The 22,048-nt window shown below is 51.0% G+C and overlaps 1 protein-coding gene across 2 annotated transcripts in view; it reads right to left on the bottom strand.

Annotated features, from left to right (window-relative positions):
• The window catches only part of MAL (mal, T cell differentiation protein), a 29,835-nt gene extending 19,502 nt beyond the window's left edge, over positions 1-10,333 (bottom strand). The window contains exon 1 of one of the 2 annotated variants that reach the window (XM_038397844.2): positions 9,662-10,333. In XM_038397844.2, the coding sequence (XP_038253772.1) occupies positions 9,662-9,748 (87 nt within the window). In that variant the 5' untranslated portion in view covers positions 9,749-10,333. Of the gene's footprint in view, positions 1-3,195; positions 3,291-9,661 lie in introns of those variants that run through there. The other variant, XM_038397845.2, reaches the window with a different exon arrangement.
• Positions 10,334-22,048: the final 11,715 nt, after the last annotated feature.

Below are 22,048 nucleotides of genomic sequence, written 5' to 3'. Positions count from 1 at the left end.
GAAAACTGACCCTGCCTTGGTGCTAAGGCTGGCACAGGGACCAAGGGGAGCCAGCCTCACCCCCTTATTAAACGGATCCCAGCGTGGCCTCTGGCCTAGGCTCCGGCTGCCCAGCCGTGTGCTGCCAGCTGCACTTACCTGGTGTGATTTCATGGGAATGGCTGTTAGCTGGGTCACATTGGCCACATCTTCTCTCACTTCCAGTCTTCCCCGAATACCTCCTGTTCTCACTCCTCTCCTCCCCCAAACCTTCCCCCCCACTCACGGCCTAACTAAATCCACTCAAAAAATTGGGGCGGGGAGGTGGGGTTGAGTTGGGTTGAACTGAAAACAACATTTTGGTGACTTGAAAAGTAAAAAATAAATAAATAAGTTGCTCAACCCAAAATTGTTTTGGTTCCATTTCAGGCATTTTAATGACAGGTTTCAGAGTAGCAGCCATGTTAGTCTGTATTCGCGAAAAGAAAAGGAGGACTTGTGGCACCTTAGAGACTAACAAATTTATTTGAGCATAAGCTTTCGTGAGCTACAGCTCACTTCATCGGATGCATTTAAGTGAGCTGTAGCTCACGAAAGCTTATGCTCAAATAAATTTGTTAGTCTCTAAGGTGCCACAAGTAAGCATTTTAATGTTTTTGATTAAAAGCATTTTTGAAACAAAGATGTTTTGAACCAAAAAACCAAAACATTTTGTTTTAAAAAATGTTGAAATGTGGTGATTTGGGGGGAATTTTATTTGATTTCGGGGGGGGGGAGCCAAATTTGGCAAATTGAGCACAAATCTGTGAAACATTTCCAGGCCACTGAAGCCACCTGTTTTTCTGAAAAAAAGGTTCATATGGAGAGTTTCATCCAGTACTGATCGCTATACTTATGCTTAACAGCTTCACCCCCCACCCCCAGTCACTGCCCCCTGCCCCCATCAGGAACTCTTCCTTCCCCTCCAACAGCTATAGAGCGGAGTTATAAACACGCATTGCTGCTCCCCATGGTCACTGCTCTCCCAGCCAGAGGGCCAAGCGGGGCCCAGCTTTGGACTCCTGCGTTTATTTTCAGCACGGCTTAGCCATGCCTCCACGGCTGCTGCCCAGGCTACACTGCCTTGTACACGTGCGCTAGCTGGAGCGGGTGTGCAGGGGCAGGGGCATCACCCCCCCACCCCCCAGCTCCTAAGGTAGCCCTAGTCTAAGTGACTCGCTTAAGGTCACACAGCAAGTCAGTAGCAGAACAGGGAATTGAACCCAGGTCTGAGCCCCAGGCCAGCACCCTAACCTTGGTTCATCCTTCCTCTTCTGCCTGAAACCCAAGCTCCTGGGGCAAGCTGGGCCTCACAGGGCCTGTGTTATGCAGGAGCTCAGGCCAGACTTTTACTGTTTCATCTCAGCCACTGTAGCCTCGAGCCCTTCTTTTCAGTTGCATTTGCTCCTCCTGCCCCACCCAACTCGCCTCTGGGAGCTGGCAGCAAAGTGAAACTTACTTGATCCACATCTGTGGTAATATCATGGGAATGGAGGTTGCAGATTCCAAAGGAGCCTAAGGGAGTTAGGTGCCTAACTCCCTTAGGAAATCCCAACCTTCTCACATTTCACTTGGCTACCTCAGCAGCGAGGAGGTGGAAGGAGAATGCGAGAACAGCTCAGGAGGTTTTTGCTGATCTTCTCTGCCTTTGGAGTCTGCTACTTCGTGGTACTTCTCCACTCCGGCTGCACCTTCTTTTCCTGCACAGCTGACTGGCTGCACAGATCGGAGCTGGGGGCCTGGGGGCGGGGGAGGTGGCACCTAGGCAGGGAAACCTCCAAGCTTTCTCTGTGGAATGGCTCCCCTCTGGGTATCACAGGAACTCAGCCTGGGGGCTAGTTAAACAGAACGCCCAAAGCCAGGCTCAGGGGCGTGGGGCTGTGCAGATGAAAATGACAGCATTTACACAAACCCTGAGGAAGCTGGCCCTCGGAGTGTCACAGGGCCTGATGGATACTCTTTCAAATCAAGCAATCATACAGCTAAATTTCCCCACACCCGTCTTTGGAAATGTTCCCTCTTAGAGTGCTCTCATCATTTGAGGTGTCCTGACAGCTTTGTTGTGTTTCTGTAGCTACAAAAAAGGGGGGAGTGTTCCCTTAGTAATCCAAAATGATGATGATAAAACCCAGCAATTCCCACGATCACACAGAATGTAACAACTCAGGGCAGCTGACTTCTGGCCAGCACCAGAATAAAATTAAACTGTCCTCAGCCAGATCCAGAAAGCTCATTGGAAGGACCAGTTTGGCAGGCAACAGCCTGTGACAATGAGAGCACAGGGGTCTGCCAAAATGGATCCACTTGCAGGATGGGGGCCACCACTTGAGCAAACCCTCCTTTGGCAGGTTGCATCAGAGGGATGTTAAAAAGCAGAGAAAACACTCAGCCCGCAGCACATTCCAGTCTGGTTTCTCTCAGGGCGTCTGCTTCAAGCTGGAGGGGACTAGAGGTGCCCCGCTAACTTTGATCAAGCTGGTGCACTGCAAGCAGAGGGCAGATACCACGGCACAAGCAGCAGGAAACCAAGATGGCAGGTTTATGCTCTAGGCCACTAGCCCCTGCTGCCGCTCACACCACTGCAGCTTGCGTTCTATCAGACCTAGCACAGGTACGTCTCCTCGAGCTGGAAATTACCTCCCCAGCTTGAAGCACAGACATACTACGTGGCCTTGCTACTAAAGTTTGTGCAGCTGTCTGGAAAACTCTGAACATCGAATATGTGATTATAATTAGGCTTGGATTTTTATCGTTAAATGCCAGTAAACATCAATTTCCCCTTACTCACATACACACACACACACGCACACACACATATATACTGGCAAAAATATCTCCATCGATAATCATCAAAATTTACAGATGGGCAAAGTAAGCAAAATGCTGCTTAAGAACATAGAGTCTGATTTAGGGATATTTACTTTGTATACTTGGACATGGGATGTTGCCAATTTGTGTTTTAACGGTTATAAAGCTTTAACTTTTATAAGGTCAGCATCTATAGGCATTAAATAATGGTCTGACCCCCAGAGCTTCCCGCAACTGTGAAAATTTTAATGGATTAAATGGGGGGGGGGAAATGCTTCAAAAATAGAGATCTGTGGAAATGATAAAAAATAAAACTCGAATTCTGCCAAGCCTATCCATAATTAAACTAGTTGTCAACACAATACATACCAAATTTCCCAAATGGTAAAACCAGATGTCCTGATCATGTTTTCTTATCTCAGCACCTTTTGCCATAATAATTGCATAAATGCTTCAAATGTCAATGTTTTCCCCTGATAAGAGCAGTTGCTATGTCAACCCAAGAAAGGCAATTTCAGTTTTAACATTGTGTTGGGTAACTCTTAATCTTTAATCAAATTTTGTTACCAATGCATGACTCCCCCTAAGTACACAGCTGGGAGCAATATGTCCATAGGAGTTTTCAGCACAATTGATATCTACAATTATCTGATTGTTGGCACGAGAACACCTTCCAGCTAATAGGGCCTATGAACAGGAATAGCTAACAACTCGCAAGCCAGTGTTACCGAAGCTTTGGGGGCCTGAGTCTCCATTGCCTTTCCACTTGCACGGTCGTTACCCATGCAAAAGGAGATGGAGTCAGGCCTCTGCAAATCAGGAGACTGGTTTAATCATTTTCCTTCCTGCGGCTCCAAAGCCTGGTGTGTTCTGTTCACAAGGGATTCAGTAACTTTCTGCAGCTGTTTAGAGACTAACAAATTTATTAGAGCATAAGCTTTCGTGAGCTACAGCTCACTTCATCGGATGCATTTGGTGGAAAAAACAGAGGAGAGATTTATATACACACACACAGAGAACATGAAACAATGGGTTTATCATACACACTGTAAGGAGAGTGATCACTTAAGATAAGCCATCACCCACAGCAGGGGGGGAAAGGAGGAAAACCTTCCATGGTGACAAGCAGGTAGGCTAATTCCAGCAGTTAACAAGAATATCAGAGGAACAGTAGGGGGTGGGGTGGGGGGGAGAAATACCATGGGGAAATAGAGACTGGGAATGGATGAGTCATTACACAAAGTAAAACTATTTCCCCATGGTATTTCTCCCCCCCACCCCACCCCACCCCCCACTGTTCCTCTGATATTCTTGTTAACTGCTGGAATTAGCCTACCTGCTTGTCACCATGGAAGGTTTTCCTCCTTTCCCCCCCTGCTGTGGGTGATGGCTTATCTTAAGTGATCACTCTCCTTACAGTGTGTATGATAAACCCATTGTTTCATGTTCTCTGTGTGTGTGTATATAAATCTCTCCTCTGTTTTTTCCACCAAATGCATCCGATGAAGTGAGCTGTAGCTCACGAAAGCTTATGCTCTAATAAATTTGTTAGTCTCTAAGGTGCCACAAGTACTCCTTTTCTTTTTGCGAATACAGACTAACACGGCTGCTACTCTGAAACCTGCAGCTGTTTGTGTTCACCAGCGTTTGTACTTTGTGCTCACTGAGTTCTAGCAAACAGGGAAACAAACTCAAGGCAGCATATTACTGAAAGTATCGAGTTTGAGCTGGTTTCAGGGCAGGATTAGGCTGCACAATCTGCAGTGGTGACAATAAGGGGAAGGGAAGTGGTAATACCATGGAGGGGGCAGGTGAGTGAAACTGTGAATCCGCTTGCCCAGCATGCTGCAGATGAGCAGGGTGGAGGGGTGGGGTGTATCAAAATCAGCTCCATTCAGGATCAGCCTAACAGGGAAGGGGCTGTGTGTCTGGTGAAAGGAGGATGCGGAAAGTCAGGGGTGGGATTTGGGTTCCCAGCTGCAGCTGTGATGGAATCAGTTACGAATTCCATCACAGGCAAGGGACTGACAACAGTTAAAGCTCCAGGGCTGAGGCGCAAAGGGCTGGAGCTGCCCCTGGCAACCATTTCAATCTACTTTAAGAAGCACCTAGCTGGAGCCCTGCCCAGCTCTGGGAGGCCTAGCTCAGAGACACCTCTCCCTGGGGGCAGAGGGGTGTAGGGACAGGATATCTCTGGGGAAGCAGAGGGCTGTCCCCACCCTTGCAGGGAGAGCAGTCCTTCCCTCTGGCTCTGGGGCTAAAGGCAGATGGGGCCAGGTATGCGGGGAAAGGAGACCCGAGTGTCCAGCAGTATTATGGGGCCTGGATTCCGACACTGGCTTTCCCCAAGGATAGCAGCAGCAGCAACAGGCGAGAGGACAGGGCCTGACAAGTGCTGGGCACCACACAGGGCTGCAATCCCTCCCCCCGGCCCCCGCCTAGAGTCAGGGGCAATGGGCGACATCCTGGCTTTACAGGAACCCATGAGAAATCTGTCACAGGTGGCAGTGGGGTCAAGATTTCTTGCAGAGCAGGCAGGATGGGGGAGGGACACTCGCCCACCCCTCAAACAGCAGTGGGGGGCACCATGGAGACTACACGGGACAGGAGCCCCTACTCCCAGAGACTGGAGCAGCCAGTTCCCACCCCCAGAGCCCCTCTGGCCTCCGGGCTTGTGACTTGATTGCATTTCTCGCTTGCTGACTGAAGGGAAGTTGTGCCAGGAGGGGAGGTGCGGGGAGGTTGGGGAAGGGGAGCAAGGAGCAGGATGTGTGGTCCGAGGAGCTGGGGAGAGGATTAAGATGGGGAAAGGTATCAGTGTAACCTGTGGTTTGTTGACCTGCTGCAAGCAACGAGGAGGAGCGAGCTCATAGAGTCTGGACCTGAGGGCTGAGCTGGGGTACGGATGTACACGGTGCTGGTCACTTTGCCTGCCTGCCTCTTGCATGCCCGCTTCTGCTCCATCTTACACCAGTGTAATCCCGTTGATCTCAGGGGAGCAGCACCTGCTCTGCACCCATGTTAGCAGGGCACAGACAGCCCCATGCTCACTACACCAATTACAAGGATGAAACAGCCACAGGGCCTGTGACAGTATTTAGCCTCCCTCTGAAGAAGTCCATACTATGTTTGTTCAAGGTTTTTTATTTATTTGGTTTTTTAAAATAGTTCCATTGTAAGTGGTTTCATTCTTCACATTCATCTCATGTTTCACATCAACAATCACAACCAGCTACATACCTTTGCATCATCACCTTATGACCAGGTTTCATTGGCTTCTTTTCATTCTCTCTGTCTAAACATGAGAATTAGGGTTGCTTGAAATAACGAGGACGTATTTCGTGAACACTTTCTGAAATGTTTCCCCATTTATTTTTAGAATTTCAAAATTTGAAACATTTTGACCAGTTCTAGTTCCAACAGCGAGTGCTCACCAAACAGATTGTTCAAAGTTTTAGCTCAAAAGCAAACAATATGTATGAAGCAGCAAGGTGCATTTCAACAACACAGAATATTTACCCTGTTTCTTGTCCAGCAATAGGTTTGTAATACAAACCTCATGTTTTTGAAAGCAGATTTTCAGGGCACTGCACACACTGCATTTCTTCTGCCAGTTTTCTCTTCCTTTATCCCATGCTTGGCATCACACATGGGGAGAGATCCCCAGTGAGTGTAAATCACTGCCAGTCCAATTAAATCTTTAGAAGTACATTGATTTACACCAGCTAAGGATTTCATCCGGTCCAGCTCTTCAACCACTTGTCCCCTCCTCCCCAGCCCTTGTTCACGATCACACTCCCCAGCCTTCTGTCAATGGGGTGGAAATTGTTTCTGCTTCCCACAAGCCGCCGAACCGGTCCTGTTATCTCAGGGGCACTGGGCCCCACCTGCAGTTCCTTTAGTTTCACTATCTCCAGGGCTGTTCTCAGGCGGCTTATCAGTTTGTTCAATGGTGGAGAGAAATGGGCATAATAAACCCTCTGGGCTGTTCAGTGGTCTGATTGTTTGGCCTCCCACAAGCAGCAGACCAGGGTACCTGGGTGGCCAGGCCTAGACAGGGGTCAGATTTCAAGCCCTGGGGGAGTGGTGTTTTTTCCTGCAGCTTATTCTTTCTGGGAGCGGGAATGGGAAGGGAGGGTGTGCTCCGTTCCCAGACCACCCTTAGGATGGGCCCTACAGCCAGCAAGCTGGCAAATTCTGAGTCCTGGCCCGTAGCTAAGCTTTCTTGTTAGTTACACAGTGACACCATGTACTGGCTCAGAATTTGGGAGGAGAAAAGGAAACTCCAGCTGCCCCAGACTTCCTCCTGGTCTGCACACATGCCCCAAGGGGTCAGAGTCGCAAAACCAATGGGGATGAAGCAGCTGCATGCGAGGGGACGGTGATGTCCCAGAGACACAGACCAGGCTCAGGGAAGTGGGTGGAAGCACAGGATGGACATGGCAGAGGAGGGGGACTGGGTCAGAGCAGCATTGCTGTGACAGATCATTGTCGCTGCTGTAACGGCTCCTGCAGGGTGGCTCAGAGCCACAGGCTGAGACGTGGGTCTTTAAAATGGGAAAGACTGAGCGTGAATATTCCACGACAGTCACCGATCTCGGGGATACTAGGGCCCCGATGCTACAGACAGTGCCAAGCTGAAGCATCAGTGCCTAAACATTTGTCCTGTAGAGCCAGGCCTGGAAAGCACTGAGCCCTCCCACTCCTGAGGGCCTCACTGGGAGCAGAGGGGGCTGCGTAACTCACAGGGGGCAATAAGAGCTCAAAGGTATTGGGCATATGGGGTATCATTCAGTGGGAATTAGGAACCTAAATTGATCTGAGCCTAAGCATTGGGCAGGATCAGGCCCTATGTGACCCAACGATCCTGAGCTATCATTGTTTAGACAGCACAATGTAAATGCTAGTTTTACTTGTTCAGTAACATTTTTCAAACAAATGCTTTACCAGCAATATAACATTATCTCCTGGTTTCCTGTTGTTTTAAAACTGCACAGAGCACAGGGGCAATGGGGAGGGGAGGCAAGGCAGGTGAGATTTGGGAGAGGAAGAAGTCTCTGCCCTGTGAGACCTTGAACAAATCCCTTAAACCATTCAGGTGAAGCCTTTGACCCACTGAAACCAATGGGACCAGCAGTCTTTTGCCCTGGGAACCCCCGTTTTCCCTCCTGTCACACTGAGAGCTGGTCAGAATCCTCCCCCGCCCCTTGTGGAAAATTTTAGCTTTTCCACTGGAAAATTGAAAAGTTTTGGCCCAAAAACTGCCACAAACAAAAAAAAACAAACAAACAAGTTTCAGAGTAGCAGCCGTGTTAGTCTGTATTCGCAAAAAGAACAGGAGTACTTGTAGCATCTTAGAGACTAACAAATTCATTTGAGCATAAGCTTTCGTGAGCTACAGCTCACTTCATCGGATGCATCACAAAATGCATCGGATGTAGCTCACGAAAGCTTATGCTCAAATAAATTTGTTAGTCTCTAAGGTGCTACAAGTACTCCTGTTCTTTTTGAAAAAAAAAAAAAAAGTTATTTTACAATTTTTATCTGAATTATTGGTTATTGGCTGAAAAATCTCAGATTGTTTTTTGTTTGTTTTGTAAAAAAATGCCTAACTTTTTAGAGGAAAACATATTCTCTGCAAAAATTCTCATTTAGTCAAAGCTCCACTTTTCTGTCAAAAAACAGGTTAGATGGAAATTTTTAAGATGGCCTTAGTTACATCTTGAATGTTTGTTAAATACCTGGAGAGTCTCTATCATTTTCTCCCACTGTAATATTCAGGTAACATAATCGGCTTAATTCTTTGTCCTTGTGCCTATTTAATCTGATACCATCTTTAATCTCATTATCTCATACTATTACTCAAACATCGTAAAAAGAAAAGGAGTACTTGTGGCACCTTAGAGACTAACAAATTTATTAGAGCATAAGCTTTCGAGAGCTACATCCGATGCATTTTGTGATGCATCCGATGAAGTGAGCTGTAGCTCACGAAAGCTTATGCTCTAATAAATTTGTTAGTCTCTAAGGTGCCACAAGTCCTCCTTTTCTTTTTGCGAATACAGACTAACACGGCTGCTACTCTGAAACCTGTCAAACGTCATTAAATGCGATACAGTTGTTTCTGCTGTCTTTGAGGTGTGTAGTCTCTTGTAGTGCTATGTCTGCCAGGGTTCATGCCAGCCCTTTATTGGAAAGTTTAATCTTCGCCAGACTTTTACAACATTCCACATATTATGTATACAGTCAAAATTCACTCGTTTAAATAGGCCTCCAAATTTGCACTGAGTTAGATTTTGGCTGCCCCTCGGAAAGCTTGTACTGTGCATGTATCAACAGCTGAATTGCCTTCACAGACAACAGGCTTCATTTAGCCTATTTTACATTTTATCTTCTGCAGTGCTGCCAACACTTATCCAAATACATTGATCAAGAAACAGGGCACAGGTAGAGGCTGAGATTTTGAAATTTGCCTAGGAGATTTGGCTGTCTAATTGCCATTAATGCTGTGGGAACCTCAGCCGTGAAGTCCCCACTCTTTTCTCCACTGTCCCAGTTATGATGGTCTCGCTTACAAAGTTTGAAAAAATCTGTCCACAACCACACCCCCGAATTCATGCCCCCATCTGTATACTGTAAGGAGCACAGTGAGCACTGGGGCGGTATACACTGCCACAGTGCAAAGCCGTGAGCCAGAGGTGCACTGCGCCATACAAGCACATGGCTTAACACTGTACCTTACTCAGAAATCTGCAACACAAAGCCTCTGGGCACCTTCACAACCATTGCTCCGGTTCTAAAAATTCAATTAAAAAAAAAAAAAGCCCAAACTTACAAATTCGGGGATAAAGAGGAGATCAGGAAACGTCGTCAGGACTGAGAAGCCGGTAGGCAAGGAGACTGCAGCAGCTGCAGACGACATCTTTGTCCTTTCAGCCTCACCACCCGAGACACACTGGTTCTTGCAACTTGAAGGGGCTTTCAAGTGCAGCCTCCTCACTTCCCTCCCTGAGAAAGGTGAGCTCTTGACTGATCAGGTGGATGAATGCTACCTGCCTAGAGGGAAGGAGCTAACCTAGGTGTGGCCGGCTAATTTGACAGACTTGCCTGTTGTGTTGATAAGCCCTGGAAGGAGACTGCAGAGTGTTATATTTTAACTTTCCTGTAGTGTCGTTGGATACAGGTCGTTAGATCTCCTGGGCCAGGAGGAGTTAATGGTAGAGACCCGCTGGCCCAGCGTTGGCTGGAACCAGACGCTGCTGCCAGAGCTAGAACTCAAAGGATGGGGCCCAGATCCTCAGCTGAGGTAAAGCAGTGTCATTCCATTGACATCAGTGGATCTATGCTGATTGACACCCGCAGTGGACCTGGCTTCTGGCCAGTGCTCCAGAACTGCATCCTCAGCCACTCCTGTGAGATTTCTGAGATTTCCAGGGTCCCACCCGATGCAGAGTCCAGTCCCCCACTTAGTACCACTCTCTGCAATTGCAAACTCCTCAAGTGTTTCCCTAGCAAACGGCCATGGCTTGGCAGAGCTGGGAACAATCCTGCACTGGGAAAGGAGAGAATCCAGGACAGCCTCATCCCCAGTGGAAGTGCCTGAGAGTTTGAAATAGCCACCACGAGCCCAGGAAGCACTCCTGGTTTTAACAGCGAGAGCAGCTGACCGGCACAACAGGTCACCAAGGGAGGTGATGGGTTCTCCACCGATGGGCGTATTTAAATCAGGACTGTCGGTCTTTCTAATAGACACATCCTAGCCTACCCGTGGGGCAGGGACTTGGTGCGGGACTCACTGGGGGGAATTCTCAGGCCTGTGCAATACAGGGGGTCAGGCCAGGTGATCTAATGGTCCCTGCCGGTCTTAAGATCTGGGAATCTAGAGACTGCTGCTGTACCAGTTCCAGCTCCACTGGGCAGCTGTAGGCCCCCTTTGACTCCAGCACTGGGGGCTGCCTGGTGCGGATAGTGGCCGAGGTGCAGCTTAGGAGCGGTTCTAGCATGCGCAGTGAGAGCTGCCCAGGAAGGGCTGCTTTGCAGCATGCCAGCAGCCCCTAACATTGGGGAGGGCGCATAAACTCAGTCCTGTCTTTAGAGACCAAGTGCCTTTGTGGGAACAGCTGGGGTAAGCCACATTCCCTGGAGCATGAGAGGAGCGGCCTAGCCTGTAGCTATTCCTCGCTGGGCTGATCTTGGCCCATGTCTTTGGGCAAGCTGCCAGCTAATGCGCCAGGCCCTTGGCCACGGCAGCCCTGTGATTGCATTAGGATAGTGACTCAGCATAACTCTGGGTGGAGGCCCCGGGCAGGGCTCATTCCTTGTTGGGGAGTGCAGCCAAGCTGCCTCTGCGAGGCAGAATCCCTGGAGGGCTAGTGCAAGTGCCCTGAAGATGGGCATGGTAAGGGGAAGGGGCAACTGAATGAAGTCCTCACCTAGTTTATGGACGCAAGGAAAGGGTTAACAGCTGCCACAGCGATGGGGCACAGATCCCCTCCTCTCCAGCCACAGAGCAGGGTATCCTCACCAGCCCAGAGTGGCCAGTTCCTGGCTCTGAGGAGAGCCAGGGCTGGGGGTGAAGTGAAAGGCAACTGGGCCCGGAAACCAGAGACCTAGGTACCAGGTGAAGACAGGGCGTAAAGGGACCAGATTGGCACGGATTAATGGGGTCTGCAGCCTAACTCTCATATCGGCAGCCCCCAGTGTCCAGAAAGGAATCAGGTCCCCAGACAGAGACCAGCTTAAACGTTTCCAAACTGGCAGATGTTGGGTTGTTTATTGACCTTTCCATTTTGAAGCCTTGGGAATGGGGGGGGGAGGAGAAGGGAGCAGTCACATTTTCAAGCCCTTCTCCACAGCCACAAGGGCTAGACCCATTTGTGTTCAAATAGAAGCTGAGATTCTCATGTAGTCACAGGACTGCACAAGCTGGGACTCCAAGAAACATACCAACTATCACGAGACAGGAGGGGGCAAGGCTGGTGCAGACCCAGCTTCTTGACCTCGATACCTTTTGGGCCCATTCGTGAAGTTCTGTGTGGAGGGGTCTGTCTGGGGAGGGCCTCCACAGGGGCTATGCGAGGAGCATCCTTTTAGTTCTTGGCAGGCAGCTGCATAGGAGTTCTTTGCAAAGCCGCAGAGCAGAGTCAGAAAGCAGAGATAGGGTCAGCACACTTTCCCAGGCCCTTATTTTCCCTGGTTTGTGCTGCTCAGAGGACCTGCAGCATTCATGCTGGCACCTGTTGCAGTCTGGCACCTCCAGCTGTCTTTATGGCCACAATGATTGAACATACACATCACAAAACCAAAGAGATCCCCCTGTCATTGCTGGCCAAGTGCATAATGGTTTCTCTATGTCTGCCGGTCTGACTGTACTGTCTTTTAGGGCTGTCTCTACCCTTTCCCTTTGTGCATTGCACAGCGCCACATACATTGCAATTCCTAATGACATGCAGGGTCACTAAACTGATGTAGTTTTTGTATGTTACTGACTACCATGAGAATGGGAGTGCTGTTTCTTTCTGTAATAGGAAGCCAGGCGGGGGGATGCTAGGGAAATGCGGAGGAAGTAGTTCTTCTAGGGCAGTGGTTTTCAAACTTTTCTGGGGACCCAGCTGAAGAAAATTGTTGATGCCCGCAACCCAACAGAGCTGGGAATGAGGGGTTTGGGAGGGGCTCTGGGCTGGGGATGAGGGGTTCAGGGTGCAGGAGGGGGCTCAGGGCTGGGGGTGCAGGCTCTGGGATGGGGCCAGGGATGAGGGGCTTGGGGTGCAGGAAGGGGTTCCAGATTTGGGGGGGCCTCAGGGCTGGGGATTGGGGTTACCTCCGGCGGTTCCCAGTCAGCGGGGGTGCTAGGGCAGGCTTCTCGCTTGTCCTGGCGCCACGAACCGCGCTATGCCCTGGTAGTGGCCAGCAGCAGGTCCGGCTCCTCGGCAGAGGTGCGCAAGCAGCTTTGCGTGACTCTTGCCTGCAGGCACCGCCCCCTCCTCCCCCCCCGTTCCCATGGGCCGAGAAAATTGCGGAGCAGGTGCTTGGAGTGGGGGCAGTGTGCGGAGCCCCATGGCCCCCTGCTTCCAGGGCGCAGCACAGCGTCACAGCAGGTAAGCATTAGTCTGCCTTAGCCAGGCAGCACCGCCGACGGGACTTTTAACATCCTTGTTGGTAGTGCTGACCAGAGCAACCCCGTGCCTGATATGCCACGACCCAGTACTAGGTCACAACCCCAACTTTGAAAAACGTTGTTCTAGGGTTAATCTTGATTTATTGCTTCTAGTTACATTCCTGAGCAGAACAAAGAAAAGGACACTGGTTCTTTGCCACGTGACAAATACCACAGGATATGAAAAATTGACACTTAGTAAATGTATTTTTAAGAGTCAGTTTTGAATGTAACTTTGAAGTACTGCAATGGGGTGTCCATGTCCAGACCTAGCAAGACACTTATTATTTATTAGCTACCAGCCAGGAAACCTGGTCACTGATTAGTAAAAGGATCTATATGAAGCTGTAATCAGTGGGTGATGAAATGGGCTTTTGTTTAGAGCTGTCAAACTGCAGCCAAGATGCATTAGTTAACGAATTCAGGTCTATTTAACCTAGCATAATTAAATATACATGAAACCTATAATGATGCTAGTGTGGGGCATTATGGATTTGTTAGACTATCTGGCCCAGAATCCCCACCTGGTTGCACGGGTTTAGTGCCAACAGGAGTGTGTGCTGTAGCAGGAGTCTCAGCTCATTGCAGAGAAGGTCTGCAGTGCTCCAGCACTGAAGCCCAGGGTGGATGCTGACAAGATGAGAAATCTCACTCAGGGTTCCTCTGCACAGGTCTGATTATTCGTTACACAGAGACAAACCCTGACCCTGCTCCAAGCCTGGCTCATTGGGATCTAGCAGCTATTGTCCAGGTGGTGCTGAGAGGATAGAATCCAGCCAATCCACCCTTTCCAGACTGCACAGCACCCGGAGCACTGCTCTCTGACTACAGCCTCAGCGAGGCTGCTGCCAGACTCTCCTTACATGGAGAGAGACCTCAGAGGTGGAGCAGGGAGGCCTGACATTGCCCCCACCCACTCTGCCCTCACCACACACAAAGCGGTGAAGATTTATCTCCACAGTTAGCATCCCCCTGCAGACTGACACCTGTCTGAGACTTTCCATGTCTCTACCATAGGATCAGGCTCCTAGCCGTAATTCCACTGACCAGCAGAATTTTCTTTAATTATTGCCCCTTAAAAAAACCACCAAACCACTGCAAGAAATCAGAGATCTAAAGGCCATTATCCAGTGCCCTAATGCCACACCATCTGCATTGCCTCATTCACCTAGAGGCCGAGGGGGGGGGGTGAGTGAAAGACCTACAATATTTTGATGGAATAGATCACAATTGTTGAAGCGACTCCAGGAACGGGGAAAAAGCCAGAGGGAGGAACAGACTATGTTCTGCTCACCTTTGAGTGGAGCTACACAGCCCCCTGGCGGCCTGTTCAGTTACTCACAGGCAGGTCCCGGGAGAACAATTCTACAGGCCACCTGCCAGGACCCAGGGGTCTGCAGCTGTGCCCTGCCTTGGGGGGTCTCTCACGCAGTCACAGAGCTGGAGAACACCCGCTGTCGCACCCGCACGCGCTTAGCCTGCTGTGGGAGCCTTGTTCCGTAGGCCGGAGCCAGCAGCAGATCTTGGCATCAAAGGGTCGCTCCTCAGCAGGGTATGGGCTGAATTTCCCCAGTGACCCAGCCAAGAAAGGGAGTCAACATATTAGGAGTTTACGCTTATCCGCCCTGTCCCATCACCACCTCTTCAGTGCAAAGACACCCTGCCCCTGTCACCAGCTCCTGTGGCCGAGGAAGGCCCTTTGTGCATTACCTTGTCACAGTCACTGCAGCATGGGGCTGGGCTGGGCCAGGCCAGGGTCCCAGGTTTCTGTCTATGTGTGCCCCATCTTCCCCCTGGCAACCCTCCAGCCTGCCTGGTTCCCCACCTGCCTGCTGCAGCATTTTCCCCTCATGCTTCCGCGCCAGGGAGACAGAGACGGAATTATCCCAAACGAGGCGGCCTACAAGGTCGTCATGTAACCACACACACCCTGGGAACTCTAACGAACAAAAACAAGATCCCTGCAACAAGGAATCTGACTGTCAATAGGAAAAAGTTTCTCTCTCACTCGGGCTGTGTTGTCCTTTTGAGACCAGACCACCTGTCATAGGGCAGCGCCCCTTCCCTACCAGCACGCTAGAGCAGAACATGTGCACCTGTCTCAGTTTCCCTCCTTCAAAGTCCCTAGTAATTCCACGACAGCTCTCATACCAGGATCCTAACTAAGGCAGTCAGGGCCAATGGTCAGAGCAGGGTCAAACCTGAGATGGAAGTAGCTGGGAGTTCACAGTCAGGTTCCAGGGCAGGGTCGATACCCAGGATCAGAGGCTGAGTCACGTTATAGGGTCTGGGTCTGGGTCAGGAGGCAAAGTCCAAATCAAGTCAAGGTCAAAGCCAGGAGTTCAGGAGCAGAGATGGCCATGGCAGCTACAGGAGACCCACACTATTACCTGGATAGCTCCCAGACCACCCCTTGGGTTTATATCGGGCAGGGAGCCAATCAGGGCCATGTGGCTGCTGCCCATCAGCCCCTTGAGGTGGGACTTCCCATGATCAGTGTCCACAGGGGGTCATCAGCAGTGGAGTGACACTAGTTACAGCTGCTGTGGGCAGCAGCATGGTGCTGCTAGCTGCCTTGCAGGCCTGTGTTCTAGACCTGCTGGGCCTTGGGTTTTGTAGCTGACAATAGCCCTCCTGGGGGCCGGTTTATCACCCCTGGTGTAAAGCCTCCAGCCCAAGGAGTCCCAAAGCATCTGCCATTTGTCCTCGCCAGGACTGCAGCCCTTACAATTTGACACCAGCTAGCCCGTCAGCACAGCACAGGCCACACTCCGGCCTCTTCCGCCCAGGCTGGGTTCTTTGTCGGCCCCCTCAGCCCTTCCAATATTTTAATATGCAGTGGAGGTGGGAGGAAGAGGGTTAAAAGTGTAGGAACTTAGTGCAGTGGAGTATCTATAAATAGAGCAGAAAACGGGCCGCTGCAGAGAAATGCTGCGTTTTTGTGACCATCTCGGAATGGCTGCCGGGCCTGTTACTGTGACCGTCTCTGCAGGGGTCTCTCAGGGGACACTGAAGGAAGAGGGGAAAGGCTGCAGGGCAGCTGAATGACTGGTCCCAGGCAGGAGGCCACATGGGGCTGGCATCAAGCGAGTCTCAATCTAGGTTTCAGGAGGCTGGTTTTGGATAGTTATTAATTAGGGGGCTCCCCTGCAATGTCCCCTTGGAGTTCTGACGGTCTCCTCACTTCTCCCCCCACCATAGCCCCCAGTCTGAAGGGGGACAGAGGAACAAGAGTCCAGATCTGAGCTCACAAGTCTCCCCTCTGAGCAGGCTCAGGCTGGGTGCTCTGCCTTCCCAACAGGCCTGGACATCCCGGCAGGGCCGTAGCAAAGCACCACGGGACTCACCCCTGGTCCAAGAGCCGTTTCTCTCCGATAACCCGAACAGCTCATCAGCAACTCAAATCTGAAGAGACAAGAAAACTTCCCCTGAGTTCTTTTCCCTTTCTGCCTCTCTCACAGGCCTCCACCTGCTCATCCAACTGCTCCGGGATCAGGGAAAGCAAGTGCCGGTCGAGCGGAGATGAGAGGTGTTCCCAGTGGAGACTCTGACCCACTGTTACAATGGGGCTTCTCCAGCACACCCCTGGTTCTGTTAAAGGCACATGTCCCAGAGCTCTTGTCAGAGCATCTAGAGACAGTGTCCACATGGTTATGGCTGGGGGCCCCCTGCCGTGGGGAACCAGAGCACGGAGTGATGTGGGGCTGATATAACCTTCTGCATTCTCTCCCCTGGGACCAGTCATTCCTGGAGTGCTGGCAGGAAAGTGCCAGTGCTGGGGAGAAGTGGAGGGTGGCATCAGTTTGCAGATTTCACATAAACAGGCCAAAGAGCCCAGCTCCTTAACACTGTAACTGGGGTTTCTCCTGCCTGATTTTTCACTTGACTGAGCTAAAGCCCTGCAGCCCAACACACATGGGACAAGAGGGAGTTCGATGTGTTTTTCTAGTCGAGTGCCAGGTTCAGTCCCTAGCTGGATGCAGCAGTCCCAGCTGAGCATGAATTCCCGTAAACCTTTCCAGCACCCTCCCATTGTTCAGTTACATGAGAGATGGGAAACCAGGCACCAGCGCCACCAAGGGATCTCAGCCTGTGCACGCTCCCCGGTACCCCCGGGGAACACGTTACGTGCTCACAGCAATAGAGTGCAAAGATAAGGACATCAGCATGCTGAGCCCAGCATGGTCTTTCCAGGAGTGCACATTGCTTTGCCCAGCTTCAAGAGAGAGGGAGAATCTAACACTCACTTCCCTCTTCGTCCTTGTCAAGGGAAAGTGCTTCATAATACACGCGTGATGTGTAGAACATGGGCATTGAACAGCCCAGAAGTGCAGGGTGCAGGACCACAGGGAAGGACAAAGCTGGATAAGAAATGTGGGGTCTGGTAGCCTCTCTCTCTGACACCTACACCATAATCTGAACGTGTGTGTGCAGGCAGGGCCATCGAGGAGATCCAGAGGAGAGGGGGAGTCATGCTGGAAGGACCATCGCTGCAGCGACCCAGTGGCAGGATCCGGACAGGAATCATAGAATCATAGAATATCAGGGTTGGAAGGGACCCCAGAAGGTCATCTAGTCCAACCCCCTGCTCAAAGCAGGACCAAGTCCCAGTTAAATCATCCCAGCTAGGGCTTTGTCAAGCCTGACCTTAAAAACCTCTAAGGAAGGAGATTCTACCACCTCCCTAGGTAACGCATTCCAGTGTTTCACCACCCTCTTAGTGAAAAAGTTTTTCCTAATATCCAATCTAAACCTCCCCCATTGCAACTTGAGACCATTACTCCTCGTTCTGTCATCTGCTACCATTGAGAACAGTCTAGAGCCATCCTCTTTGAAACCCCCTTTCAGGTAGTTGAAAGCAGCTATCAAATCCCCCCTCATTCTTCTCTTCTGCAGACTAAAGGTGGGTTTGGTTCCTGGCTCGGATTAATGGCCCAGTTTTCTCTCCTGGAGGTGGTGCTACATGTTTCCACTGGAACTCTGAGGAGCTTTGCCTCCTTCCCCTGCCTAATCCCCACTGGGGATGGGGGGAGCCAGGACTCCACGTTGCACCCATAAAAGTCACTCCTTCATTGTGTGGAGATGGCATGCCAGTGTAACGTGCAATAGACTTCACCACAAGCTGACCAGGCACTTTCCATGGTGTTCCCACGCCTTCTGTCTCAGGAATCGCAACCCACAACTGGACAGTGCTTGTGGGGCTTGGAGTTTACAAGTTCAGCCGCTGGCTCAGAGAACAGGTCCTTTGTGGATTTCCCCAAAGAGGCTTTTCCTGCAGGTTTGAATTTAGAAATAAAGATGAGGAACCTTCCCTTGGTTCTCTCCATCTTCTCGTTCCTTTCTGCCAGGCCTTTGGCTGTTTGTCTCACAGCTCCTGGACCAGGCACAGCACAAGGTGCAAACAGGAATGAGGTGAGCAGGGTTTTCTGCAGAGAACGGGAAGCAGGCAAAAAAGTCACAGAGATGCAGAGGATGTAAAGTTCACCCAGTCCCTCTCTGTGATTATGCAGGAGTGCTACCTTTGGTGTATTTCAAGTCTAATTGTAAAGGCCCAAGAGATGGATGGGGCTAGGCCCTCCTTCATTGGGAGGCTATTCCACAGCTTGAGAGCTCAACCTCAAAGTCCATTTCCCCATCACATCCTGTTATTCCTTGTTGTTATCGTTGCCCTGGGAAATCTGTCTCCAGCCGTAGGGAGAAAATCTTCCTCCACAAAAGGGCCTAGCAAGTGCACCATGCCAACAACTCCAGTACAGCACACCCAGGCCCGTCCTCCCCCGAGACAATGGGGCAGCCACATTCATCCCACTGAGCCTCACAAAGGCAGGGGATGCAATTCTTTGCAAACAGAGAAGCGAGATCCTCAGAACTAAGTTCCTCATGAAAGCTCGTGTTGTTTCACAAACTCCCCAGCCACCACAGCTGCTCCTTTCCCATGCAGACCACATTAGGAGTCAGAGGATCCGAGGGACCCTCCCTGGGGGGAGATGCTGCAGCAGCAGGAAAAGGAGCCATCAAAAGCCATTACAAACAGGTAATTTCTACTTTCTTCCCCACTGACGACAATGGGCCTAATCTGGAAGAGCTCTATGCCTACCAGTGAGAGGAAAGCATGGGGCATATACAGAGGATGTGCTGTATTTGAAGTAGCGTGTATATCGTATGTAATAAATAACGGGGAATTTCAGGTACACAAGGAATAAAGGGCAACGCCCTAAATCAAAAAGCCAAATTCAAAGTGAAGCACCTTGGGCCAGTAAAGCAGCCTGTAACTGGGGAGAGAAGCCTTCCCCATGCCCCCATCAAACCCAGCGGGTCAGTGCTCAAGACCCTAAAGCCGCAGGGCTGGGAGAGGAGAGCCTGAGGGTCCTGGAGCAGCTGGGTCAGGTCTGGTGTGGTTAGATGGCACCAGGAACCCCCTCCACCCCACAGTCAGGAGAGGGACCAGAGAAGGTTTAATACTGTGTATGTCCCAATGCAGCAGGTAGGGTTCCACAATCAGCAGGGACTAGTTCTTTGTAGCCTTAGGGTTCCGTGTGCACTGAGGTTAGTGGGGTCTATTTCTTGTTTATTCTTGTCATCTTATGAATCACAAAGTCATTAATAAAAAGGAGTACTTGTGGCACCTTAGAGACTAACAAATTTATTAGAGCATAAGCTTTTGTGAGCTACAGCTCACTTCATCCCAATGGCCATGGGATCTCCCTTGTCATGCTGGATGGGGGATCCCCACTAACTAGGAGCCTTGTTCTCCTCAGGACTGCAGCACTCTTGTTGCCTTGTTTCTAACTTGTAGCTGGAACGACTCACCCTCCCCTCTGGGCTTGGGGGCTGGCTGGGGGAGGGGGTTACAGGCTGAGGAGCCAACAGGCAATAGCGTTTCATAGTATCCTTCAGGACCCTGAACCTCCCAGCTGGTGAGGCGCTGAGTGCAGCTCCAGCTCCCTCAGGACAAAGGAGCTACCCCACCAGGAGGTTGTTGCTGATGGGGACCATCGTCTGTCTGCGTGAGGGGTGAGCACGTGCCCTGGACTGGCTGGGGAGTGAAGGCTCAGCAATGACCCAGTGGCCCTTGACATGGGATTGCTGCTCACATAAGAGGCTCTCCTATCTGTTAATTCACTGGGAATTTGGCACATGGAATGACTGGCTCGAAGGGGGCTTGCTGGCCCCTTGTGCTGCCCACCAGTTGGGTCCTGCCTGTCACCCAGACTGACAGCTCTTCAGGGCAGGGCCTGTCTCTGAGCTGTGGGTTTGTGGAGCACCCTGGGGCTCAAGCCCCCACTGTACTGGAGTAACAAGCAACACACACAGACCGTCAGGCTTGTTCTTGTGCTAGTGGTTCTGGTTGAGTTGGGAGCAGGGCTCTGGGTCAGAGAGCCCCTAGGAGTCATGAGGTTATTACATGGAGGCTTGTGAAGGGTCAGCCGCCACCCCCAACATTTATAATACTGTTAAATATAATTTATAAGGGTCAGGGGTTGCACTCAGAGGCTGGCTGTGTGAAAGAGGCCACCAATATATCCAATGAAGTGAGTTGTAGCTCAGAAAGCTTATGCTCAAATAAATTTGTTAAGTCTCTAAGGTGCCACAAGTCATCCTCCTCTTTTTGCGGATACAGACTAACACAGCTGCTACTCTGAAACTTGTCGATACAAGTTTGAGAACCACTGCTCTAGGGGATGGTGGGTGCTGAGTTCTTTGGGCCACGCTGGCCTGAGTGGGGCAGGTAAAGTGGCTAGGTGCCAGGTCTTCAACCAGAAAGTCCAGTTGAAAAGGGGACCTGATGGTGTCCAGTCAAATCTACTGAACAGACACCCAAAGTTCAGTTACTGTGGGCAGGGGAGGCCGGTAGGTGCTGGGTCATCACCCCTGCCAGCCCCTATTCAGCTGGGGCTGCCACCTACCTGCATCAGGCAGCCATAGCTCCCAGCTCAGGCTCCACAGGAGAGTCCCTGCTGACCTGGTCAGGGGGGTAGAAGGTGAAAAACAGCAAGCAACTAGGGGGAGGGAAGAAGGGGGTGGATGGGGGGTGGATGGGGGGCAGGGCCTTGGGGAGGAGGAGCCAGGACAGGGTAGATTCCAGCACTCCAGTGTCCAGCTTTTAATTACCACCAAAGTGGCACACAAGGCTGGGCAGGGAGGAGCTGGAGCCCAATGGGGTCAGCACTGGCTGTAGGGACAGGAGTTGTTAGGCCTCCAGGCTGGGCTCAGACTCCTGCTTCAAGGGTTGGAGAGAATCATGGGGCGAGCTCAGGGCAAGCCCTAGTGCCATGTAGGCTGGTGCAGCTGCTTTGGAGCTCTGCCCCCTGCCCCGATGCCATGGAGGTGCCATCTAAGCCTTCCCAGCACCAGGCAAGAAACTCCACACTTGGGTGCAGCCCAACCAAGAGCCTGGGGGGCGCCAGGAAGCTCCTTCTGGCTGAGCCTAGCTTCCTGGGGCCTCCTACTGCACCAAGCAGAGAGTAGTAAGGAGGAAATGAGCCCCCAATCTGCTCCTCAGCCCTGGCCAGCCCCTAACAGCAGCTTTCTTGGGTGTCTCCCCCCATTCCCCACTAACACCCCTCCTTCAGTGGCCTCCTTTCCTGACCACCCCTCACCCAACCCCAAAGCTGGCTCATTCCTCCTTTCTGCATCCCCACCTGCACACTAACTTCCCTATTGGAGCCTGGCTTCATCTGCCAGGTTGGGATATGGCCCCGCCACGGGGGAGCTTCCTTCATTAACTGAAAGTGTATTGGCCTTAACCGCTCCTTGAGGAGCATTTTGCATAAAAGCACTACAATTTGGTAGTGATAGCTGCTTCCCAGGAGAGATGCAACTCACAGCTGCAGTGCAGGTCAAGTTAACCAGGGAAGCTTGCGAACACCCAAGTGATCTCCAGGGAACTATGCAAACTTCCTCTATTTAAAGAGGTGAGTCAATCAGCCCTAGAGGCAGGAGGATGACAAGAGTCTGCTTCCTAAAGCAGACATCCCACCCCAAAGGGATCTGTCAGAACAAAAAGCAAAAGCATGCTGTACAAAAAGGAGGAAGCACTGAGGCAAAGGGTGAGAGCCTGAAAGA

Source organism: Dermochelys coriacea, chromosome 3, assembly GCF_009764565.3.
Source record: "Dermochelys coriacea isolate rDerCor1 chromosome 3, rDerCor1.pri.v4, whole genome shotgun sequence".
Classification (NCBI taxonomy): Eukaryota; Metazoa; Chordata; order Testudines; family Dermochelyidae; genus Dermochelys; species Dermochelys coriacea.
Note: the sequence above shows the minus strand (reverse complement) of the source record. Positions and strands in the feature narration are given on the sequence as shown.